Source organism: Pseudoliparis swirei, chromosome 5, assembly GCF_029220125.1.
Source record: "Pseudoliparis swirei isolate HS2019 ecotype Mariana Trench chromosome 5, NWPU_hadal_v1, whole genome shotgun sequence".
Lineage (NCBI taxonomy): Eukaryota > Metazoa > Chordata > Actinopteri > Perciformes > Liparidae > Pseudoliparis > Pseudoliparis swirei.
Genome location: NC_079392.1, coordinates 21505550 through 21533186, shown reverse-complemented (window position 1 = coordinate 21533186; position 27637 = coordinate 21505550). Strand labels below are relative to the sequence as shown.

At 43.7% G+C, this 27637-nt stretch overlaps 1 protein-coding gene across 2 annotated transcripts in view; it reads right to left on the bottom strand.

Moving 5' to 3' along the window:
- agbl4 (AGBL carboxypeptidase 4) overlaps positions 1-27637 on the bottom strand; it is a 267416-nt gene that overhangs the window by 4265 nt on the left and 235514 nt on the right. For both annotated transcript variants that reach the window (XM_056414156.1, XM_056414157.1), the window contains 5 exons: positions 24267-24359; positions 21539-21653; positions 19497-19608; positions 9093-9245; positions 6016-6178 (listed from right to left, as the gene is read on the bottom strand). In XM_056414156.1, coding sequence (XP_056270131.1) covers positions 6016-6178; positions 9093-9245; positions 19497-19608; positions 21539-21653; positions 24267-24359 — 636 coding nt within the window. The remainder of the gene's footprint in view (positions 1-6015; positions 6179-9092; positions 9246-19496; positions 19609-21538; positions 21654-24266; positions 24360-27637) is intronic.

The window sequence follows — 27637 nt, the reverse complement described above, 5'->3', positions numbered from 1 at the left end:
TCAGTGCAGTCTCATAAAGACCTCATCCTCCAGTGTCTGGATGACAAGGACGAGTCCATCCGCCTGAGAGCTCTGGACCTGCTCTATGGCATGGTATGAAGCAAAGCCATTTAATTTTTTTCAGTCAATTCTCAGTTTAAGTCATGTTACTTACTCAGATTTCTAGTGCTAGATAATCTCAGTTTAACTGAAAATGACCTCTGTTATTGGCAGGACAGAACTACCTCTTACCATAATTATTGCTTTACTTGATTGGTTAACACAAGGTTCACCAGGAGATGATACAGTTGCTGGTCAGAATAGCTAATGGGTTATGTTCCTCTGAACCTCACTTTTATGCTAATTTGAATGCATAACACTGGGAGCCACGCTAGCAGGACAGCTGTGCCTTGAGCTTTGATGGAAGCAGCCAGCTATCTCACAAAAACAATGCTCACGTGCTGATGTTTAGCAGGTATAATGTTGACCACGGTCTCCATCTTTTTATTATTATATTACCATGATCGCTAATTATCAATAGGCACAAAGTGCAGCGGCGGCTGTTGGGAATGTCTTTCTCCATGTCGCCAATGTTTTTAACATATAATTTTTTTTTTACCTGATGATGGCTCTAGATGGAAAGTTAGGTGATCAACAAAGTTATAATAGTTCTTTTTGAGGGGGACATGAATGTGTGTCGCAGATGTCACGGCATTTCCCCCAGTAGATATGGAAATGTGACAGCATAAGGAACAACGTTGACCTGCTGGTGGTGCTAGAGGAAAAGTCGGGGGAGCATAAGACTCATTCATTGGGAACTCTGAATGTCTGCACAACATTTCATGGCGATCAATCTTTCAATCGCTGAGATATTTCAGTCTGGAGCAAAGTAGTGGTCCAACTGACCGACTGTCATACAAGACACATTCCTATCTCAACAGCTGCTGGCATAGTGGACAATAATACATCTAGATGTAAGTTGTTAATAATCTGCTGTAGTTGTTAAGAGCTGATTCACTCACAAATGAATCACAAACCAAATCTTCAAGGGCATAAACACACACTGTGTGTGTCACTAATTAGCAAACAAACTCCCCTTGTATCCTTGACACCTTCCTTCTGACCGCAGGAAAGTTTGTGGGTGTTTTCCTCCGTTCTCTTCCATCAGCAGAGCTCAGTGCCAGTCCCGAGCTCTTTGGCTTTGGCTCTCTGCACGCTCAGCGACAGAAATATCTCCCGGACCCCACAGTGCGCAGATGGCCTCTCAGCTTGGCTTGTCACGACTCGCCGTCTACTGCAGGAGGTTTCGTGATGGACGGTCAGCTTCTGAAGGAGAACTTCATACGCGTGGCGGCGCGTGGTCGGAGTCACGAAGGATGCTCCGAGTGCTGTCTGGCCCGTTGCCGGGGGAAACCGTCGGGTTTGGAACGAGGCGGCTGCCGCTGCAGCAGGAAGTGATGTGTGCGAGAGCCAGGAAACAGCTGGTGGGCTGGAGCTTAGCTCAGAGGTGGGTGATCGAGAAAATATTCACAAAAACTGCAGCTGCTTTAATCCAGACCGACGCAGCCTCTTCTGAATCAACACATATACTAAAACTCAGAATAGTGTTTTTACTTAAATCAACATTATCATTATCAGTGTGGGCTCATTATCCAGCTCCAGAGAGGTCAAAGAGGCGGACTGTCAGCATCTTGCCTGGCTGTGTGCGAGGTGTATTCTTTAACATCACGCTACACATAACTGTCTTGTCAAATCAATAGCAGGTCATTGTCGTGGCTCAAGGGCACGCCAGCTTAGGCGCTGATGAGATACGTGAGACGAAGGCGATTGGGACATGACTTGTTTACTGCAGCTGTTTACTGTCGGCACGCCATTTAGCGGCTTTCACCGCTACGTCCCCGGTGCCCGGTCCTGTAGGACAGACGGACAAGGTGACGATCAGACAACGAGGCCCCCAGTGGTAAAATGGACCCGACGCGCGGAGAATGCTGTCCAGATCGGACGGGAGTTAACGAGCAGACAAGCAGGGGACGTTTCGAGCCATCAATACGATCCACTGACAGGTCCTGTCACTGCGCTGACACGTAGAGAACTCATTATCAATGCTAATTAAGAGCCCAGTCAACAACAGCAATACAGAAAGGGACGCTTTTGTCCCCGATAGCGATTCAGCAGTCTGCAAGGCCTCGTGTCCTTTCGCCCAGAGGGACACACGAGGGTTGATTTTAATCCCTGACAAGAGGAACTGTCACTGCCGAGCTCTGACACATGAGTCATAAAACGAAATACGTGCAAGAACGGCTTCTGTTTTCTTAAAGTGTGCACTTGCAGGAATAGAGCCTCCTCTGATCTACAGTGCGCTGCTCTGGAAACAGAAGACGGAAACTATTTTTATATTCCAATTAGCCTACTATGTTTCTTTACAAGAGTTGCACTCATTTGTTGTTTAGGAAAGGCAATTTGTGTATGTAAGTAGCCTACAAGGAATACAAAGAAAACGTACACACCGTTATACACACCTGTCTTGTTGTGGTACCTGTGATTAATGACTTGAAGCTTCTCTTTGTGTTCCCCCTTATTATTGTCATTATCCTGAAGGTATCACTTTTATAATGTCGCAATCACATCAGCTATTACTCATCAACAGTCACTTCAACCGACTATTCCACTGCTTTAGCCTCTCATGGGTTAACTGGTGGGTTCATCTATTCTCAGTGTTCACACTTCAGCTCAATCACACTCGAAGAGTTCATGTCATCTCGGAGAGTCAAAGTTAGACTTTTCATTTCCATTTCAACTGCCACTTCAACTCCTTTCAGTCATGCGACTGTGAAAGGCGTCGACAGCAAAAGCTCTGAGCTGTGAGCACACTTACATTCTCTTCACAAAATGACTCCGTGAACATCAACTTTATCCACATTTGGAACGACGACCTAAACACAAGCGGAGGTGTGCATATCTTTGTGAGGACACCTGTTCATCTGAGCAGACTGGAGCAACACTATTTGTGAAATCAACTGTGTTTTTAAATGTGACTGTGTCTGCGCCTGCTCGTGTGTACCTATCCATGTGTGCATGCGTCTGTGTGATATGATGTGTATGATGTGTGGTAGTGAAGCAGATTTACCTCAAAGCCATATCATTTGCATACTTCTCACACTCTGTCCATTGAGTTTCAGGTTCACCGATGCATGCTATGTTCCACTGGCTATTCTGGTGTTCATGGAGTCCCACTGTAACGGCTAGTGCACGTCAAACAGACCGGACACACATATAGAAAATGATGGCTGCAAGTGTGTATATCTTAAACAACACCGACAACAACGTTGACGCTCTTGACAAGAGATATGAATTATTTGAGTGAACTTCCTCAACAAGAAGACCAGCAAGTCAGAAGTCTCTGCATGTGGTTTACTGAAAGAAAACAAGAAAATATGCAGGAATCCAACAAGAGAGAGAAATAACGTTTAAAATCTGAAAAAATATGCACGTCTGTGCTATGAATAAAAAAACAACCACGCAACCCAGCACCGGAATAGCAAGTGCAAAATCTTTCCGTGAAGGCATAATGGCTTTTTAATGTTTTTGAATAATTCTTCAAAGTCACAGAGAATACTTTCTCTCCACAATACAAAAAGAAAGAAAAACAACCACACACACCTACAAGGTAAGTGAGCCCCCAAAGCTCACACACTGATCTCATACAACAGAAAGCGTCAAGCTGAGTTTTGAGCGAGCTCCCAGATTCTCTCAACCGTAAACCACTTACCAGTCTGAACTGGAAGGTCCATCACAAAAAGAAGCTGGTCTAAGAAAATAGAAAAACGTGGAGACAAATAACATGCTGAAATGTTTAATTATAGCTCTGGGACATGGGGCTGTCAGTGAGACTCAAACTTTAAGTGCAGTACGTAAGCATAAAAACAAAATAAAATATATTAAGGTAGGTACACACACACAATGATTAGAGGACAAAGAGGAGACAGACACATGATGGAGGTGGTCCCTGCTGTCTCAGAGAATACGATTCTCAGCTTGACTAAATGGCATAACGAGCTGTTATGCTCTGGGTGACAAGTCGAGAGGAAAGGACAAGGAGACAAGAGGGCATGAAAATAGAGACCGGTAAGCAAATAAAAGACACACTGGGCATTACACCTCTTTTTCCCCGAGCAATTTCAAACTGTGAAAAAAATTCTTCGCTGAGAGAAAGGTTAAGATTTCAATTGTGGTGGCGACAAGTCACCGCAGTGGAGAAGGAGAGTCGGGGGAGATTAAAGGGTAAGGGCGGCATGTTTTGAAGGTGGTAAGAGTTAGGGCCGAGGTTATTACTCATTTGTCATGTATTAGTTTAAAGGACCGTGTGTGTGTGTGTGTGCCTGTTTGTGTGTGTGTGCATCAGGTGAGAAAGGTGGAGGGGGAGCGGTGAGATGCTAAAGGTCTCTGTTGATGATTTGCACGCTTCATCGAGCCGACTGCTGGGGCGTGTAAAGCGACATGGTCGGTTCCTTCAACCTGTCTGACCCCAATCTCCACTCTACACCAGGTCCCTGTGCTGCCTACCCACCCTGTGGAGCCCCTCCTCCTTGTACACATCCCCTTCTCACAGTCAAACACACACACACACACACACACCTGGAAAACAAAAAAAGATCAAGCAAGTCCTCCCCCAAGGGCTGAGATTTCTTCCAATGTGACCTTCAGATGAAATGTCCCCTCTGTCCTCACACACACACACAGAGAGGCGGAGACTTGGCTCCCCATGTGTTATGTATTACCCGGCTCTGAACCAGTGCCACCAACTCAAATAAAAACACCGTGGAATTTGTTTATCACAACTGCCAGACATATGTCTTCTAAACGTACGCCGAACTGTTTGCCTGTGGTTGTGGTGCTACCCTGTGTACACACTGTGTTGGGCATCGGGATGCAAGGAGTAGAGATGTGTGTACGAGACGCACTTGAGGGCTGAGCGGGTGTGGAAAACGCACACATTCACTATCAATACAAACATTTGACCTGAGTGTTTTGAACTTTTAATGTGGGTGTGAATTATAGACACACTGTATATTGAGTCAGAATGTGCCAGCTTTTAGCACTAGAGGGCACTAGGGCTACGTCTACATCCACCCTCTGCTCCACCTGCAGAATGTGTGGAGGGCAGCGCAGACTTTTCATCGGGTCCTTATCGCTCCCTCTAAATCTCTCTTTCTCTCTCTTCTCACTCACTCTATCGGTAAGATCAGACCACCATCGGCCAGCTCTCAGGAGCTCTTCAGCCCCGGGAAGGTCAGCTGAGGGAAAACTTCCTCCCATCTGGCTCCATTAACGCACCTGTGACCTTCGGTTCCCGCGGCGAATGTAATGTGTGGGCGCCATGTGTGTGCATGATTGTAGTCGACAGGAATCATGTTTGTTTCATTGTTTGACGCAAATCAAAGGCTCGACTGCGCACACACACACACACACACACACACACACACACACTCTCACACACAGCATTCTGCATTCTAACACAAGCCCCTTTCTCTTCTCTCCTTTGTAAGTGGAATCAATAGACGCGACAATCACATCCCTATTCTGTCGCTGCACATCTGTCGCAACAAGACGCAACAAAAGAGCAACATGGTGTTCTTAAGCGTACACGTGACACGCACACAAGTCACCACCGGGGATTCAAACATGAGGATAATGACGCTTTTATCCAAAGCGACTTACAATCATACAGCGTGGACACAGCTACGGGAAGCAATTCAGGGTTAAGTGTCTTGCTCAAGGACACATCGACTAGGGCTGGCACAGCCGGGGATCGAACCGCCGACCCTCCGATTGAAAGACGGACCTGCTCATCACTGATCCATATGTGTGTATAGATGATGTGTGTGTGAAACAAGGAGAGAGGTCAAATCAAGAATGACACATATTCAAACATTAACGCAGCTCTTTCTGATCTTTCCCTCTCTTGACACACACTCACACACTCACACACATGCAGGTGCATGTATACGCGAACAGATCACATATGTTGAAGGATACATGTCTCCTCAGTGTACGGCACAGGAGCGGTGCTGCCAGCCGCCATGTAGCTGTAGAAGGACACCTCCAGAGTGTAGCAGTAGGACGTGTCATCAAGGAGACCACCGAGGAACCGTCTCCCGGTCCCGGCCTTCACCATGTCCCGGTTAAAGGACGTGTTGGACTAGAGGGATGCACAAATAAAACAAAAAGAACTGAGACATTGTGTTGTGGTTAAAACATTCCACTTCAGTGAGAGGATTTGCATTTAAGTCTTTGTGTCGCATCTTTCCTGTTAAAGCAGAGTCTTGAGAATTTCCCGACGGAGATAATTAGCCCCAACTTTGACATGTAACCTTAAGTACCTCGATGGATCCTGAGTACCTCTATGGACATTGTTGTGAGCTTCAAAAGGTACTTGTGTTTCCCAGTTGGAACTCCTTGAGAACCTGAACGTCACATTCTTTCTAACAGTAAAAGAGAAGTAAAACCACATTCAGTGAGAGCATATTGCTTTTGTCCTGTTGTGTCCCAGTTTACACATCAGTGTACTAAAAAAAGCCAACCTTTCACAGTTGTAAATGTCAGTGGAAATGGGTCTGTTACTGCCAACGTCAATATAATCACACGGCGATTATTGTGTCGGGCAAATCTGTGAATGTTTACCACATCAACAATCTGTGATTGAAGGTTTAAGAGTTGTGTGTTGTAAAACTTCAGTCGGGAGAAGCTACTAAACTTATTAAAGGGACAGTGTGAAGGAATTGGTGGCATCTAGCTGTGTGCCTATCCAAATGAATACCCCTCCGCTCAAAAACAGCAAGATCATGGTTATGGGGAAATGAGGAAGGCTCAAAAAGAGATGAGGAGAGGGGTCTTGTTACACGGAACACGTTTTGTTGAAGCCCATCAAAGACCATTTGTAGTATGGAGCATCCTTTAGCACACGTACAGTATTGTAGGTCTAATTGAGTAAAGTCTAAAGTGAGTCACTATTATTACCAACAGAATGGGAAATACTGCAGCATGTTGAGTCGGTCAGAGAACCAGCCTTTGACGAGATCGATTAAAACAAACCTCTTATTGTATTCACAAAAATAAATCCATCCATTATTATGTGCAATGAAACCATTTACGAAATACATATTTGACTTTCATTGTAATTTGGCTTCATTTCTGTGGCGATAAATTAAAAAACAAAACAGTCAATATTGGCGGACAGTGAAAATGCATAAACGCCCATCATTATTCCTTTCTCAGTAGCTTGCATTGCCTCTGCAGAATCCGGGACGGATTATGAAGGGTACAGTGGCTCATTTGAACAGACTGACTTCATACAAAGCCATTACAAAAGCTGTAAATGGCGAGAGCGGGGGAAGGCGAGTCCAGTCTATTTTGGGTTTCGGCTCGTGTCAGCTCGATACTATATGATGCTGTCTTGGGAAGAGTGTGGAAAAGTTTCCATTCACTGTCACTCCACTCCGCTCTGCTGCAGTGAGAGTTGCCTTGCTGAAATGCAGACTTGGCGGCCACCAGTGGGAGTTTGCCATGATTGTGTTGTGCTGCTGCTGCTGCTGCACTGGGCTTTAGGTCGTGCTGAATGGGCAGAGGGACAAAAGCACAGTGAGGGGAGATGACCCCTGGGCCAGCTGTCACACAAGCAATACAGAGAAGGAGAGTGAGTGAGAGTGAGAGAGAGAGAGATTCTCCTGAAATAGCGTTTTACTCTTCCTTCGTTACTGCATACCGTTTAGACACTCACAATAAGTGACATTTCCATGCATGTGTGGGTGAACATCCGCCTCTCTGGCTTTCCTCTGTATCCGGGTGGGCACTGGGTGTCAATGGGCAATAAAGGTCATTCTTTATGATCTGTGTAAGTGGCTCTGCTATGAAATGTCACCGTCACTGAGAAAACGAAGGTCAGTGACAAGTGACACCGGGCTGAGAGGAAACGGTTTCGTGGATAATGTACCTGTGTGAAACTGTTTTATGAGGCTATGCATGTGTGGCTATGTGGAGGAGCATCACAGTCAGTGAATGGGTGTGTTTTTTCTTCCTCCCTCTTCTGTTCTCTGCTTCTCTCCTTCCATTCATTTCCTCCCTGGTTTTCCCCTCCTCACTGGCCTCGGTCTTCACAGTCCTTTCCAAATAAACCCAGTTTCACACACCTCACACCTGCACTGCTCACACACGATATCCTGGCCTACTTTCACAGTGCAGACCTGTTCTTCGTCATAGTCTTCACTGCGTTTGCTATTTCTATTCTGCACACACATACAGAATACATGCACATTCTTTATAATGGTAACATGGTCAAGGAAAACTGTTCGGTATACAGAAGGATTGCTTTACATACAACTCCAAGTAACATTCATGTTATGTATGTTATTTCAAGGGCATTTTTTAAATATTCTAAGATCTCTTACTTCATACCTTATTTTGAGGGGGGTAGTGTGGATCCTCATACATCATTTCCATTAATATCTTTGCTCCTTGCTGCTGTTTGGGCACACCGACATTTTGCATACTTACCTATTCCTGAAACGTTACTGTATGCTTTTAAATAATGTATACCTTTTAAAAAATATATTCTGCAGCTCAAATCTTCGTGTGTGCGCTTTAGTATTTCCATGACTCTCTTAAGTGGTCAAGGTGAGAATCTTTGTGCGCGGCTGGGATGCGCTCCTCTCATCTGCACACATATCCTCTCACATGATGTAACACTTTCTGTGTTTATGCGTGTATGTTTACACTCCCACGTGCTAATTCGATGTATATATTTTTTGTACTCACCTTTTTTGTTATTTTTTATCAACACGTTGCCTCTAATCCATGCAGTTACACACATTTACACCTGGGAGGTTCAACGGTCTAACACTAAGAGTGCACCAGTTGGCAACAAAATGGCTCGCTGAACAACCGCCTCACCAGAAGTTGACGAGATTACATTACATTACATGTCATTTAGCATGTTGACGAGATAAGACAAGTTCATGTTCTTTTTCAAAGCTAGCCCCGGGATTGACGCTGGGTGAAAGTCTACCCGGGAGCCTGCATATCCGGTGTGTTTGTGTGTATTTGTTTGCGTGACTTACAAAGGAGAAGTCTGGTGCATTTTGGCACAACAGTCTGGGAAAAACAGCCTGTCTCTGGACGCGCTCCTCGTCCTCAAACACATTGCCGTACATGAAGCCATTCAGCATGGTGGAGTGGGCGTGGACATCAATGTAGAACTCCAAACTAACTCTCTGATGGAAGAGGGAACAGACAGAGCGGAGAGAACAGAGGGACAGAGAAATGCAGAAGACAAGAAAACACAGCATGTTAGTGGGAAACATGGGATCTCTTTCTGATGACAGCTTACAGTCCACACCAGTGTGTCCACTGGGATTATAGCCTTTCTTTACTGTGGGGAAACTATGCTGGGAGAGGATTTCCGACATGCCCTCCAGACAGTACCGACTGACAGTGTGTTTACTACCTGAAAGGAGCCATCCACCCACACATAACTTCACTCAGACTGTCCTTATGAAGGGCACGCCTACAGAGCATGACAGTCAGCAGAGATGAATACGGTGGTAACACACACACACACACACACGCACACACACACACACACACACACACACACACACACACACACACACACACACACACACACACACACACACACACGCTCTGTCATGAGATCACATGCTCTATACTTATTCATCAGGTTAATCATGACTTAATATTGAATGTGTAATGTATTTTCACTTAAACATATAGGGTGTAAAATGGATTCGATAAGATCTGCTTCTTTCAACTTTGTTTACTCACGCACACACACAAAGATATACACACACACACACACACTCCAACTTCAACAATAACTCTGACATGTCTAGAAGCAGGACTACCACCGTCCTGCATGAGTGAAGCACCCTTTTTATGTATTCTGTTCTTATAGAGGTCTCAGTTGGATGAATCTGACATTGTTACTCCTCAATACAACAAACATAAGAAACAGCGGAATTGCAGATAGCTAGAAATAATTCAACCAAATTGAGGACCTTGGAAAATCTCATTTCGATTGACAGGAGCTTTCCAGAGTTGCAGTCGGATGTGTACGTCTTGTATCATTTCAGGCTTATACGGAACAGGAGAGCATTTTAATTCCCTTTGCACTTACAAATAACAGAGTACAAATGGCATAATAGCACATACTTTACAATATTATAGTGTTGAATTATGCCATATATTCAGCAACTCTATGCATGGATTTCACTCTCACTACAGCAGTGTAAATGCCACTTTACACACACCACCATAGAACAATGGAAATGAAAACAATTTCTTCAGGTTGTTGGATAAATATCCGACAGAAAACTGTTAAAATGACCTGCATGTTAATTAAGATCAGACCACAGAGCTGCTACATATTTTAATGTTGTTTGTATTTGGATGTGATATTGATTGATCTATAATCTAGCTTTATACCTAACTGTCTAAAAAAGATGGTGTATTTAAACCTTAAACCGTAAAGCTAAAGCTAAAATGACCTCGCTTGGCTACAAATCCTCCTCTCTTCAATGGGTTGTGACAAAGCCAGAAATATGAGCCCCCTCACCAGCAGCAACCCACCACCCACTCACACACCTTCTGACCCTTAACTCGGGAGCAACACCAACTGGCATCCCTCATATCTGCCTCGTCTCTCTATCTTATCACTCCATTCTCATGGTTTCATCCTTCCCCTTCTTCCTCTTCCTTTTCTTTATCTTCCTCCCCCCCTCCCTCTTGCTGTGCTCATTACACATTCACCACCACACCTTGTTCCCCGTGGGTCGTAAAGAGGAGAGGAGAGAAGCGAAGAATGAGAGGATGGAAAAGGAGAGGGAGCGATATTGGAAGATGAAGTGGAGGGAGAGCGGAGAGAGAGGGATCAACAAAGATGGACAAAAGACAAAGAGAGAAAACTATGCATATCGGTCTGTGACTGTGTGAGAGAGAGGCAGCAGGGAAGAGCAAACAGAAAAAACATATAGAGACATAAAGAGAGAGGAAATAAGTACATAAGAGAGAGAGAGAGCAAAAAAGAGAGAAAGACAGAGAGAGATATAGAGAGACATAGAGATGTGTGTCGAAGGAGTAGATTGACAGGAGAGACAGCGAGAGAGAGAGAGAGAGAGAGAGAGAGAAGGAGAGAGAGACAGGGAAGCGGTGCTTGGGCGGCCCGGGCGACGCAGTGTGCCTGTGTTTGAAATTCCGCTCACAGCCAAAGCAATTTCCTGGCGGTGGCTGTGCTGTCAGCTGCTTGGCTGGCTGGCGGTGAAATATGGTGGCTGGGAGTCGGCCGCTAGCAGCCCCCGACAACCTGATGGATGGAGCCCCAGAGGAGAGGAACAGCAGCAGGAGAAGGTGGAGGAGGCGGAGGAGGAGGAGGAGGGGGTGAGAGAGGACGGTGTGAGGGAGGCAGAAACAACAGCAAAACAAAAAGAGAGCGAGAGAGAGAAAAAAGCTAAATGCAGCCAACTGAGCAGTAGACAGTTGGAGAAATACATAAAGAGACATTAAAGGGAGAGTTAGATAGGGCATGAAAAAGAAAGAGGTGAAGGGTAGATGGAGAAAGGAAGGAGGGAGGGAGGTAGGGGGAGTGGTAGATCCAGCTCCATGAGGAAGTGGAGGCAAGGTGGAAGGAGTTCCAACCAACCAGCCAGGGTCTAGACCAGGGAAAGCAGCCTTATAATCACCTGGGTCTCTCCCCTGTGGAGGGCATGGAGGCTGGGAGGAGGAGGAGGAGGAGGAGGAGGAAGAGATAGAGGTGGCTGGATTGAAGGATGCTGATCAACATTGGCAGATTTCTTATAAATGAGGGTAATACAAGCGTACAAATGGTTGACTACCAGCAAATAACGGATCTGCAAATCTATAATTCAGATTTAACTTTTTTAACTCATATAATCAACATTACAAGGCCAAAAGTAAATGGATATAAATGACACTAGTATGTGATTGTTGAACATCCTATTCCCCTTTTGTGCAAGGTGGCATTGCGATGTTGAAACAGGTACAGGTTGTCCCCAGACTCTGGCCACTAAGTTTAATAACACCAATCTAAACACTGGTCCAAAATACCATTGTATACTAGGATGAATTGTCCACTGAGGTAGAATTAGGTGCCTATAGCCAAAGCATGAAAACAGCAAGTGTCCAAAGTGCATAGCAGCCAAAAATGCCGGTTATTGACACAAAAAGTATGGACATCCCATCCACCTACTTTTGGCTCTGCAGTTTATCATGTATGAAATACAGTGTGCCAATCCATTTATTCATAAAAGGCATCCAAGCCACCTGATAAAATATATATTTATCTTGAGAACATGCACAGAAAGAAGGTGAAGGATGAAGCCACATCCTGTTTGTTCCCTGTTCTTCTATCGCAGAAGGTTTCTCCTTCACTGCTTCATGTGAAGGACAGCAGAGGAGCAGCAGTAACAAGCATCAGCCAGCGAGCCCCCCCACAATGTCATGTCCAGACTTTCTACAATATTCAGTAAATGCACTGTCAATCAAACTGAGACGGTTCTGAAGGCCCAACCGCTGTGATTGATGCTTCAATTAACAACCCGCTCTGACCTCCAGAATTGTTCATTTGAAATTGTAATTAAGCAATTAGGTACAATTAAGAAACAGAGACTGCCGAATGAAAGTCAGAAGACAATTTGAGAGAGCGAGAGAGAGAGAGAGGGAGGGAGAGAGAGGGAGAGCGAGCTGTCCAAATTAAACCGCTCGGAGAGAAACTAAAGCCTCTCGCTGCGGAAACTCTCAACTTGTGGTGAACTTGTAGCGGCCGCAAACAGTTTAGTGTAAATCCTAGAAGGTCAAATGAATGAATTTTGTCAGACAAGTACTTATCTTCTGCATATTAATGAGAGCGGGGTGCGGTGAGGGCCGTAAATGCCGGGCTTATCTTGACATGGAAAGGAAAAGGAGCTGATTGAGGCAGGATTACAAGCTCCTGAATAAAGCTCCTGGCGTCAGCAGCATACCTTTGGAGAAGAGGGGAAACTGCTGCTTGTTGGAGAGAAGAAAGTTGAACTTACTCGCCATGTAATGCACATTATACTGACATATTGCCTTTAAAGCCTGGGGGTGGAGTCACAGGATTTGATCTGCTAGCTAGCTAGATGATTTAGCCAACGCCGCTTTCACGAGTTGGTCATAAATATACATTTTATGATTACATACATGATATTAGGACAACTGAGGCTCAAGCTGCATGTTTCACACAATAGATTAGCATCCTCACCAGTACAGTGGGCCGGTTATGTTGACATTCACACACAGTTCACTTCAAAACGAAGCCACTATCCTCACTCTAAATATATGGAGTATCTATCTTAATGAAGCCAAATGCACACTGCTGCAACAAGTGGAGAAACAAAAAGCTTGGCAGCTCGTTACGGCCGCCAAACTATGACTGGGAAGGGGTTGGAGAGGGGAATCAGATCCAACCTCAAGTCAACAAGTTAAACCTGGGCAGTGAAAGCGAGAGGAGAAACATCTCAATGACGGATGAAGTGCCCTTGAGCAAGGTACTTTTCCCCGTGGAGCCACCGATGTGTGAATTTGTCACACTGTGTGAGCATCAAATATTCATATCACTTATACGCCGGCACATGGTCAGTGACCCTCTAATGATGTATCAGTGACAGAACATGGCAGATGGCATGACCTGCTTCATCGACGGGAGTAAATGACACAAAACTCTCCCTCCGTCTGTCTGCGTCTCTCTCATTGTCTCCCCCCTCTGTAGCGGGTTCCCAAATTGATGGCGGTATTTGTCTGTTTATGAACACAGAGGTGACTTAAGTTGTAATCAGCCTGAACGGGCGCAGGCAGCCCTGAGCTTCAGGCCCGTTCGTGCCGTATAAGCTGCTGCATCTGTTGGACGGCAGGAGAAAAACACAAAGAGAAGCAAGAGGGGAGGTATTGAAAAAAAATAGCTTGAACTGTTATGTAAAAAATGAGGATGAGGTAAAAGCTTGTGACCTAAATTGATTTTTTTTTTTTTTTAACGGCATACAATTTACCGCCGTGCGAGAGCTTCATCTGTATCTTTCTTGTGAAAAGCAGACAATTGTGTTTCCAATGGAGTGGGAGTGAAAAGAGGGCCGGTGGAGGGATTGAAGCGCTGCTGGGATGATGGGGGTAAAATTGGCCGTAAATATCAGAAATGGATCACAAATGGTCGGCTGACACCAGAGGACAACGCACGTGGAGTCAGACAGTGAGGGGAAGCAAAAGCACCCACAGAGATATCCTGCCTCACGCATACAGTGCACATGCAAATGACTGTTGGACATGAAAGAGAGAGGAATGAGACGGGAGGAGAGGGCTTTAGGTGGATTTCAGGTGCACAATTCATCTCGGTGCTGGAACCGGATCCATTACATTTGTTTCAGAAATTAATTTCCAAATATTAAAAAAGGTCAAAAATAAGCCAAGCCGACAATGACCTTTTTGTCATCCCGAACACATTATCCAAAATGGCAGTGTCAAATTGGTGGGGATGTGTCGGCCCGTGATGAATGCTTTCTGGTAATCAGCCAATCAAAAAGGATTCTTCTCCCGCGTTTGATAAATGAGCTGGAAAAAGCAATGCTTTCGGAAGGAGATGGGTCCATTTGTTTCTTTGGTCTCTTTTCCATCTCCATTTCTCTCTTTTCAAAACAAACAACAGGGAAGCTTGGGAACAGATTATAGCTCCTTGCATCACTGACTCTTTCAGCCATTTTCCCCGCTGACCAATGTTCAGCTGCAGATGGTAAATGATGGAATGTTATTAAACAGCTTGAGCAAGCTTGCCTTCAGATGGATGGAGAGGAAGTTAGCCCATTTATGAGCACACATTTAGTTGCCATTCACACAATGGCTGTACTTGATCACACTTTTATTTTACATTTCACATTGTATTTGTTATGTGAACGATGCATTTAAAGCTGCATTAAGCAATTGTGGACCATCGGAAGCGGAAAAACAAACAAAGTCACTAACTAACTTTGATTTACTATCCTCTTAACATCTGTTCTTATGGTTCACTTGGTAGCAAATCATTGCTCTGTTACACAAGCCTACACAATACAACATGCGTATCCCAGTGGAGTCCCGTGATGAACGTAAGCGAAATGAGGTTTTTGTATACAGTTTGTGAGAACTCAAGATGATGATTTTATATCAAGAGGCCGTTGAGAATCGTCGGGATTCAAAGGAAAGCTTCACAGAGCTGAGAGGGTGTTGATTACACGAGGCAAACGCCGGGTCTGAAAAGTAAAGCCGATGCAGAAATGCCTCTGAACTCCTCTGGTTGCAAACACATTTGATTTATTACTTCAGTAAACACTGTTAACAAGAGTTTATGGTTTCAGTTGCTAGTTCAAAGTTCCTCAATACAGTGGGATGTTCATTTACTTAATGATGGTCCCATTTAGAGTGAAACAGACAATAGAGCAGTGTATGCTTCAGGGCGTGGCTACCTTTGTGATTGACAGGTTTGCTACCACAGGGTTAAGTCTTCCATATTTTGGTCTTGGAACTTTTACCCTTTCGGAGTGAGTTTTCTGTTCATGAAATGTCATTGTTCATTAATTTGGGTCACCTAAAATGTCTTAGAATGAACTCCAACCTCACTTCTTGGTCCAAAATAACAAGATGGCGAAACTCAAAATGCAGAAAAAGACAAAATGCCAAACTCAAGGCTTCAAAACCACAGTCTACAAACAAAGGGTGATGTCACAGTAACTACATCCACTTTTTATATTCAGTCTATGGTTGATTCTCAGTGATAAGGAGTCAATAAAATCTATTGACATTTTTTATTTTTTTTGCAAAGCCTTTGAAACACAGGCAGACAATTTGGAATAAGCATGTGACATAAACCATTTGCATCAAATGTTAAAATTTGGACTAAAACAAAGTACTTAAAGGATGAAGCTGGCACTATTCGATGTATTTCTTATGATCAACAAATCCCCCCAAAAGACAAACTCCAACAATACATTAGTCCGTCTGTCCTCATACTGTCCACATTCCTGTTGGTTGAACTCACCAACAAGCTCATTGACTGCTTCTTAACGAGAAAAAAAGGTTAAATAATTTCAAAAGTCTGATGACACCCCTTATCAATAAACTTCAGTTACCACCAACTCCCTGAAGATGCTAAGAATTTCATTGTAACTGATCTTTATAAATTTGACTATTTTTGCATTGAGGCTCATTTGCAGGAAAACATATATGCATATCGCCTTATTTGAACATGTGCGAATAGCAGAGGAACACCAAAATGCTTTTTGCATTGCAGCGAAGTGAAGTTAGGGATGCATTTGAACCACTGCAGGTGTTTTGAAGAATCACAGTTTCTTTTTGTGTCATTTCTGCTGCTTTAGCCCCTCAGTGTGCTCCTCGTGTACCCCACGAGTCACCTGTAGGTTTCGATTTAATTTCCTCTGTAGGGGGAATATATGCCATCATTTCCAATCTCTCCGTATGCAGACCGAATGACACATGTATGTATCTGATGCCAAACTGTAACTATACTCTGAATTCATGTATTTATAAACCGTTTCAAGTGAGCCGGCTGATGGAGATTTAAAAAAGACACTTTCTTGTTCAGGGCAGAGTTTGTAAAAACTGAAGTGAGTGCAAATGTTCTGAGTACTGTTGAATTTATAGACAAATATTTGTCGAAAAAAAAAGAAGGTTTCCAGCCATCAATAGCAGCACCGCTTAGATTGCTCCTGCAACAAGCTTTGATTTAAACGGCACTTGTCTCGGAACTCGCAGCCAGTTATTGAAGTCATTGCCAGAACAGAACAAGGAAGCCATTTTCCCAGAGAGGGCTGCTGAATTCACAATGATGGAGAATCGCTTCGGAATGACGAGTGTGTCTGTCACAAGGATGGTTGATGGGGTTTCAAACCAAATGGGCTCTTTTGTGCAACGGAGGGCAATATGACTTTGAATTATGATGTGTTGTGCACAAAACTGTGGGTCTCTAAAGCAGTAAAGAAGTCATGGTGATTGACAAAGATAAATGGACAGATTTATCTACATTAAGGCACACAACAATGAATTAAATTTGCGATCACAATCTGCGTTGGATTTATTAAAGTTAAGAACATACCTAAAGATTACTGACAAAGACTAAACACCCCACTTATGATGCCTGTAAGCATTTACATATCTAGTCTATCCATCTTGAATTCATCACATATCATATACATACAAACCGGAAGCATTGAAACCTAATTACAGTGTCACGTCTATCACCACATTTAACGTACAAATGAAAGCTAAAACTACAAAAGACAATCTGTTTTTAGATTTCTGTGCAAGAGAAGAATTATTGCCATATGTTGTGAATGGAGAAACAGTGTTTACTCTCATACAGATTAACATGTACAACATTACAATTACAAAACAGGGCTGCTAATAAACCTATATCAACAAGCTTGTGGATCAGATTTCAGATGCATCAACATCCTAAAGTATAGGTCACTCTCTTTGGCAAGTGAGTTTGGTTCATGTGTTTGTATGGCCTTATTCAACATCCCCTTACTCTAATTTCTCTCATTAAAATCTCCTAAAAATTGATAATGACCTCCCATTCCATCTTCCTCTCAGTCTCCTAGTTTATAAACAAATGACCACACAGAGTTAACGGTTAGTAAATGGGCCACTGTAGCTGGTCTGCTGTTAATGGAGTCCTCCAGCGGAGCCCTCCAACCCTGGTAGCCTCATTAGACCCTATGCCCGCTGTGTGAGATGAGCATGAATGGAGGGCAGCAACACACAGCCTCCTGGCTGGAGAGTTGGCATTGAGACTGGCATCTGGGAGCTCCAGACATGAGTAGTGTGTCTGATGGGATTAACTGTCTGTGGCGAGAGAGAGACAGAAGAGGAGATGTTGTCCAAGCCTCCAAATTAACTCTGCAAGACTAAAGGCAATCATCAGGGGGTTGAGGGGGGTGAGGGGGGCTACAAGTGCTGGCGGGATGGTTATCAACTGTGAAGGAGAAGGAATGGGAGGCATCTGACCAGCAGGAGTGGACTTAGGAGACATATGGCCCAATACTGAGTTGACTGGAGGCTGCGTTTACCCAGACAAACCCAAAGTCACTGTGGTGGCAGGCAATTAAGTCACTTTTATTAGGCTGCAGCAGATAGAGAAACTGCCTTTAATTCAATGTGTATCAGACTGAATATATGGTCGTGTACAGACAATGACTCAGTGGTCTTCAACCTATTGTTGCTTGTGGACTTTTAGGATGAAGCAAGTCTATTTATGAACTTTTAGCACTTAATTTGAAGATGTATTAGAGGCTTGAAGAGGTCAAATTAAACAATGTTTTTATAAGAAAAGAACACAGATATTCAGTCCTTCCCTTGGCATTTGTTCTCACCGTGGGCGGGACTATGGATACCGATACTACTGTTTTGATTATATGCTGTTTGTTGTGTTTATTTATTTAAATGTCAAGGATACCTCTGTTTTGTTGAAAATGCAATTTAAAAAAAGTTTTCAAAATAGAAAAGAGCAAAGATTGATTAAAAGTTTGCAAATTATTATGATCATTTTTCCTACCCCTGCAATCCTCTCGTGACCTCTTAGATTCATCCCCCGAGTCCGACCCTCGGGAGGGGCTAAACCCTAAGCTTGGGAATCCCTCCTCTATGTAATGAGTGTCATAATGTATTGTAATAGTATGCATCTGACAGACAAAACTACCTATGCCTGCTGTGCATTGCAGTATTCTCGCTGTGTGACGAGTGAGCGTTTCTATGTGTGTGTGTGTCTGTTTGCTCAGGATGAGTATGTGTGTGTTTTTGCGCGTGAGCGTGTGTGACTGACAGCCATGAGTGGATCACCCTGCCATGACAGAGTCTATCGATCAGTGTGTCAGCACCGGGGGAAAAGGTTAATCTGCCCGATGCCAGCCCATCTCTGGCCTGCCCTGCATCCCTCCCCAGCCCGCTCCCTCTCTTATCAGGATTAGAGGAGTGTACAAAAGGGCAGAGTATTCCCAGGATACACACTGACCTTCAGTAATCCCACCAACCTGCCGCTCTGCTTATAATTAACATCAGGAACAAAGGAAAAAAATCCCTGGCCTGCCTCTGACACATTGCTCTGGCTGAAAGACTGAAACTGTAGAAGGAAAAAAGTTACAGTAGAGTCAGAGACTGAAAGGATAGACTTGCTTCAGTAATATGTTTTGAACGGCCAGGAAAGCCACGCTGACATTCTAGAGGTGCTGACTTGCCTATCCCTGCTCCCCAGTGCAAAAGCCCTGAGCGCGGATCGGAGGAACATGCTGAACCAAGCAGGGAGGCAGAAAACTGTTCTTGGGACCAGCAGACGTTACCACGGTGAAGGAATGTTGAGCACAGTATGGAGGACATTTATGTGTTTGTGTGTGTGTGTGTGTGTGTGTGTGTGTTCTCGCTTGCTCGCTCACCGGGTCTTGGTTCATCTGCACTATGAGTTGTTTGACAGCGTGCAGTGTGGGGTGGGCCCATGGAGAGGGATCCTGCCAGTGGCGATTCAGGTCGAAACCCATCAGAGAACACCTGTATATTCACACAGGCGCACACAGCTTTAATAAAACACTACAATGTGGTCCGCCTTATAGAATAAATTGCAAATGATTAAAGGTACCTGACCACTACTAGCGCTGAGGAGCAATGTTTTTATGAGTGGCTTTTGTTTGAACCTTGTGCACGCAAAAATATCCTGCCAAGTGCCAATAGTTTTACACTATTTCATTAATGGACAGTGGCAGTAATAAGCAAATAAATACACCAACAAATGCAAGAAGATGACAGCTAGAACACACATGTGAATGTAAATATCCCCGTATCCAAAATCATTCATGCCTCATTCAGACACTGGGTAGTTTACTGTAGAGTGATGTATGAAGATCACAGACTTATGCATGATACATTGTAGAGTGATAGTCAGACAAAGGACATTTGCATATATACATTGTGACGCATTACATTCTGTCATGATATAGGAAAACACCTTTGTTATGCTTAAAGAATACACACAATGCATTTGTATGGAGGGACTGTATATTTTAAAGTTTTGTTTCTTCACAAAAAAATGTACAGGCCACCTTTAAGTAAAATACATATAACAGATAGATTATAAAGCTGCCATGAGGTCAAGGTGGGATTTTTTCTTCATGACTACTTTCTACTACTTGTGTTTCCTCATATTAACTTTGATGTTACCCCTGACAATATCCTTTTCATTCCTCCTGATCTCTATGAACATTAAGTGTGGGTCCAGTTTAACAGGCTTACACTGCCAGCTTAGTGAATTGCAAACTAAGTTGTGAAATACAGACAATACAATTCCAACTGTGATCTTGTTGGTGTTCTTTGACATATGGAATGGTGAATATAATGTATTGATGTAAACAGGTAGCATATAGAGGTGGATTGCCACTCTAAGGTGTTACTGGCAACCTATACGGCCATAATAGAATGCTGGCATGTAAAGAGGCTCACTGGGTTGACTTATTTGTTGTCATGTGCATCTTCAACATTTAAGCCGTTGGTAATCGTACAGGAGTTACTGGTACTGTGTGGCGCAGCCAGCCGCATGAACAAAATACTCATCCCAGGTTAACTGATATTGATTCTTTGCTCTGCTTGTATCCATTTCAGTCGTCCCTGCACTGTATCCTGCAGGGAAGGCTGCGTGGTCGCTGTGTGCCTGTGAGTTTGTGTGTCTGTGCATGTGTGTGTGCGTGTGTCTTAATGTGTGAGAAAGGGATGCAGCCATGTGTATACACGAGCGTGTGTGATTGGTGAGGTGAGGACTATCACTACTCACCTTCTGTCAATACACTGCTCATCACCATTTAATGTGAAAGCAAGCTAATGAAAATAGCCTTCATGCAGTCACCAATATTCCCTGCAAATATTTCTGGAGGCAGCAACAAGCCCCCACCACTAGATGGCGCGCGCACACACACACACACACACACACACACACACACACACACACACACACACACACACACACACACACACACACACACACACACACACACACACACACACACACACACACACACACACACACACACACACACACACACACACACACACACACACACACACACACACACACACACACACACACACACACTGGGAGCAGGCTGCTGATGCTTATCTAAGTGTGCATTAGTATTCCTGGGGCAGAGCCTATTAAGTAAAAGGCAATTATGAAGAAGGGAAAGAGAAGAGAGGGAAATAGAGAAGAGGAGGAGGATGCCCACAGAGCTGCAGCAATGGTGTCAAAAACAGAGGATGGACAGGGATACTGGCAGAGAGAACAGCCCTACAGCTAAATACTATCTTCTAACAAATACACTGATGTGAGCTATATGAATTCATTAAGCTCCATAAAGATAGAGTTAAGAGAATATAATCACACATAGGGTTTAATGTAATGTGTGAATTGAAGGCGACAAAGAGATTTGTGTACCTGTAGTTGCCCAGGTAGACTCCATCAGGATTTAGCATGGGGACGATCTTGAAGATCACATGATCTCTTAGGATCTGAGCCACAGGATGCTGGCTCACCAGGAAGTCGATCACACCTATAAAACACACATACATCAATCCACACATGTGCACACACACACACATAGAGGGAAATAGACTTGAAAAGAAGACCGAAGACGGGCTGCGGCAGTTAATTGAGTTTTGAGAAAGAAAAGGAGAAGGAAGGACAGCGAGGGGGCATCGTCAGAATCGGGGGAGGAATAGGAGACGTCAAGCCCAAATCGATACAAATGGAATGGAGCTGACGGCGCTGGAAAAACAGACAGCACACAGCGGGCTAGAAACCAACTCATCTGATTCATGATGATGCACACACACACACACACACACACACACACACACACACACGCACACACACACACACACACACAAACTGATATTTAGATAGATAGATAGATAGACAGAGAGACAGACAGATAGACAGAGACAGACAGACAGAGAGACAGACAGAGAGACAGACAGAGAGACAGACAGACAGAGAGACAGACAGAGAGACAGACAGATAGACAGATAGAGAGACAGAGAGACAGACAGATAGACAGATAGAGAGACAGACAGACAGAGATATAGAGAGACAGAGAGACAGAGAGACAGACAGATAGACAGATAGAGAGACAGACAGACAGAGAGATAGAGAGACAGAGAGACAGACAGACAGAGAGACAGAGAGACAGATAGACAGAGAGATAGAGAGACAGAGAGACAGAGAGACAGACAGACAGAGAGACAGAGAGACAGATAGACAGACAGAGAGATAGAGAGACAGAGAGACAGAGAGACAGACAGACAGAGAGACAGAGAGACAGATAGACAGACAGAGAGATAGAGAGACAGAGAGACAGAGAGACAGATAGACAGACAGAGAGATAGAGAGACAGACAGACAGACACACTCTCTACCTATACCTCACTGTATCAGACCCTTCCTCACAAACGCCAACTCTACCCCTCGTTACCATGAATGGAGCTTCCATAGTCTGCCTCACTGACTCAAAGCGGTGGGTAGGGACCACCGCTAAAGGTAAGGCCGTGCCCTCCGTCCCTTTATCGCAGCAGTCCTCCCCCCTTCCGACGGGCTCCCTATAAACAAGGAAGTGGGACCCAGAAGGAGCGAACCTGCCCACTCACCTCAGTGTGAGCAGGAGAAAGGGAGCTAAAAGTCATTAAATCCTGCTAAAACTGTTGTACTGCACAAGGAGACAATTTCCCAAAGGTTCTCAGTTTTCAAACTGTTTTATTAGTTTTGAGACAAAGCAACTGTATGATATCCTCAGATTGTATTTCCTCAGATATAATATAGAGGCCCAGCTTCTTGTATCTATTTCTGTAACACTCAGACAGCTACGGTTTAGTTGTGCAGCATATGTCCTAATAACAAATTAACAAGAGAAATGTCATATATTCATGTTTATATTAGATGTTTATAAGGAAATTAAAGCTGCGCTCCTTGTGTTCAGTGCTGCTGATGCTCTTTTTAGTAAGCATGGGAAGTAATGAGAGACCTGTGGCTCTGGAGGGAGCTTCACCAAGTTTGGTAAAAGCTGCCCTGTATTAAAAACTGAATCATGCACTTCAAATGTGACGCCAACTATTACTGCCATTGAGTTGCATTTTGTAGGATCCATCATTTTAGGGACAACAATCTAAATAGCTCTGCCTCTGCTGCACTGCTTTGAAAATAATGTTTATAATGTCACTGGCAAGTCACCCAGCTACCTGAAAGCATCATCCTAATTTATTGGAGCGCTCCTTTAAACTAGAGGAAATGGTCATCATATCTACGGAATCTGACAGTTATGCAGGTAAACTATATTTACAAAATAAAATGTCTCTTGTTTTATGTTCTTGATATCATGACTTGAAAAAGAGGTTAATCGACCGAATAATTTTGTATGAAAGAAGAGAAGAAGAAAAAAAGAATGAAAAGACTCAAATTTGCAAGACAAATGTTTGCACTGGGACATTATCTGGACAACACAAGGACATTGAAGGTACCGTGTGGAATAGCTTTTAGAAAATCTTTTTTTGATTGACGCTGCATGTAGCGAGAGTGAACTGCAGTCAGCATCCTCTTACTCCTGTCGGCACAGCAAGCATCCTGGGCATCAGCCACAAGAGTGACTGATATTACATGGCTATCAGATTTCTATTAAACATAACTGTACTATCTGAAATGCTTCCATGATACTAACTAGATTGCTGTTGGTTAATTACATCCTCAGCTAATTTACAAAGCAACCAACAACTAAGTTACAGTTAGCTGGCTAACCTTAGCTTGGGTTAAGGTTATAACAGTCATGAGGTTCACACCTTCGCTTTGTAATCATCCGATACAATGTGGACAATACAAAGTAATAATAGCCCGACATTGTTTATATATTTTAGTTTTCTATTCTGTTTCGTTTATTTTGTTTAGGAACATGAATATTACATCTTTAGTTCATTTTTAAGTCTAGATTTTTATGTCGCGTTATTTTGTGTCCCATCTGAGATGGTCCATAAATGTAACTTCAGTCTCTCAATAGCAAACAGGAACAAGAATGTGTTCGTAAATACAGTAAATATGTTGAATATAACAATGACTTTTGATTATGTAAATAAAAAAATGCATTCCTTTTTTTAATGACGTAGAACGAATTAAAACTTTACCTTGACAAATAAAGGAGGCAGGAGACTCTCCAGGGTGAACACGGGCTGTAAGAAAGACCAGTTTCTTCTCCCTCTCTGGACTCAGATGTTCTGCTGGGGGAGGGAGGAGAGAGAGAGGGAGAGGGAGGAAGAGAGGGAGGAAGAGAGGGAGGAAGAGTAAAGGTGTAAAGACAAAGGGAGGGAGAGCTGTTGTTGTTAATGCACAAACTACTAGACGTGTAGACGGCAATTCCCAAACTTCTCAGTTTTAGAGAAGACAAAAACAAAATGATGATATCTGAGATATCATAAGTAACCCTGTATATGTCAGTGTGAGAGGCTGGGAGAGAACACACACTGAGCTGCCAGACACACATGAATCAAACATCAAACCAACACAGGGCGCAGAATATTCAACTGGGCCCGGTGAATTATACATTTAGAGGTCGGGATCAGCCAGCAACAGGTGTGACCTGATAGAGGTCTCCTCTGGTTGGAGTCTTCAGGGCGGGCTGAAGACTTCCTTCTGAGACATTCTCTCCCCCGTGTGCTCTTTAAATCAGTTGAACAGACGAGATGAACCGTGGAGACTTTTTATGAGGATTTCAGTCACTGGATTTTTGAATAAATAATGCACCATGAACCTTTCAGCATACTTTTCCAAGAGTCAAATTAAACACAATTGTACCAGGTCATGTTAACCTCTTGTAGTACCGTAGATATTTTGAGGATCATTCTTGCTCACATTCTTCAAATGCTGTACAATAGACTGAATAACATAAAAACAATAATTCCCAGCCAAGTTGAAAACCACTGCAGTCAAATATTTGCTGTTTTCTTGGCCAGATTATCCTCTCATCTGCTGTTGCTAATGGATGAAAGTGATTGCGTGCCTCATCACTATACACAAACTTAATATCTTATTGATTCCTCCGACCGCTTCTGCTGAGCAAAGAAAATGCTAATTAGCAACAGGCTATGCACCTTTCCCTCTCCTTAATTCCAATTTAGCCTCACAGCAGCGTGTGCTTCTGTGTGTGTACGCGGCGTGTCAGTTTGAGTGGTTAGGGGTCGTAAACAAACAAAAAAAAGCCGCTGTTCCATTTAAGTACTTTGCCTCGGATTTTACTTTCGCTTTTCTCTCCCTCTGCCCTTCACAGAGACAAATGGCTTTGCCATTCAGGAGTCTCCGTGGAGCGGGGCGGACCGCTTGTTGTAAATGTGAGTGTTCGCGGTTCGGCCGGCCGCTGGGTGCTTGTGGCTATGAAATTCCATCACTTAGAAATTCTACTTTGGCCTCGACCCCAGGCCACAACAACGGCTCCTGATACAAGAACACACACACACACACACGCACGCACACAGCTGCAATCACGAAAGAGAGAAACAAACATTGACAGACATATACACAGCCTTTCTCCCTACAGAAAAACCAAGAACCCAGAAAGTTGAGAGCCAAACCAGAAGCAGCGGCCAAGGTCACTGTCGGGGAATTCAACCTCCATGGCCATGCTACATTTAGTCCCAGTGCTCGTGTGCCCCGCGCTGCTTCATCAAAAGAATCTCTTACAGCAGGCTCCTGGAGCTTACAATGGATTCCCTGTTTATACTATATAGTTGCGTGTGTGTGTGTGTGTGTGTGTGTGTGTGACTATGTCTCCTCAGGGCTCTCACAAATGCTCCCAGAGTAGTAGTTGTGTTTATGTGTCTGTATCTCTGCATTCCTCTGTATCTGGCTGTGCTCAGCCGAGCATCGTAGCACAAAATTAAGTCCCAGCGTTCCACAGGCACCCCGACGCCCAGCGGGAACCCGCGGCGCCGTACGACCGCGGCTCGGCTGCCTGTGAGGGAAAATCATGGCTCGGGTGTAAGGAGACATACATCATGAAGTTTGGGGTCAAGTTATGGTTGAGCCCGGCGCTGCAGCAGCATCTCCCGGCCTCAAGGTGTCAGTAGAGGTCAGCTGACATGCGGATGAAGAGAGAGACCCGAGACAGTCAAACAGAAAACAAAGGGATCTGACTGGAAGGGAGGAGAAGAACACACATTATCTAACTCTTTGCTGGAACTCCGTTTCTGCCTTTGCACACCGTTCTTAGACATTGTAGTTTTAGGGAAGAACAGAGATTCAACAATCAATGTCTTTCACGCTGAGCTGAATGTCAAACCTACATCACCGCCATGGAATTCATAATCATAAACTTTAGAATTTAATTCATCACCTTCATCCGTCTTTAGTTTTTAGGCGTGCTACATTTTCCCTCATTAATTATGTTAGAATGATTGTGTATGCATTATTCTGCGTGTGTACATTAGAGGGGCAACAAATGAATATTTTAATCATTCATTATATTTTGGATTGGTATATTCATTATTTAGTGTATAGAATTATTAAAAATAGTCAGCGTAATTTTCCAGAGCTCACTTTGATGCCTTGAAATGTTTTTGTTCAGTTCAACCAACAGTTTGAAACCCATATATTATATATGTTCTACATTGATAAAGAACAGAACAGCAGCAAATATGCACATTGGAGAAATTGGAATCGGCACAATCAACATATTTGCTTAATAAATGACCCAAAAAAGAAAGAAAAAAAATAACAATTAATCACTTAAAAGTTGCGGAATAATTTGCCATCAACGAATCAATCAGCAACACGTTTTAGGACAGATGAACAGACATTATGGCAGAGCAAAAACATAATAAGGGTGTATTTGTTTGTGCAAATGGAAGAGCGGTTCCTATGTGGACAGTGAACAGGGCTCGGTGAACAGATTGTTAAATATTTGTAACACCTTACAAGAAGATAGTGCACTTACCACTGAAATATGGCCAAGCATGTTTATCATAGACTTGTTTATCTTCTCTCTCTTTTTGTGTCCATATTACACAACTCGGGCAGACACACACGCTTGTAAACAAGATGTTAGTATCTTGCTGCCCTAATTTTTCATGCAAACACTCATTCTGTTTCACTGCAACATGATCCTTTTATTTTAACATTCTACCGGTAACATTTGTATATCCTGGGCATCCAAGCAATTGATGTGACTTTAATTCTTCATTCCTGCCATGCTGTGACAACATCACATTATAAACCTCTTTGACTTTCACACCATCCCAGTCCTTCTGTCACTGCGGCTAAGAGAACATGACTCAAATGTATAAAAAGTAGAAGAATTATGAAGAGGAGGAGAAACCGAGTGAGAGAGGGCCCTAGTAAGAGGATGGGGGCAGAGGTACGTGACAATGAGTGAGTGAAAGTGGCAGTGGCTAAATTTATGCCCACACTTCCAAAGCAAAATGCTCCCTCAGCACATTCCTCACCTGCCAAAGTCACGCACTGCACTGTGCGGCACATCGCTGCTCATTCTGTCGCAGCTCGCCGA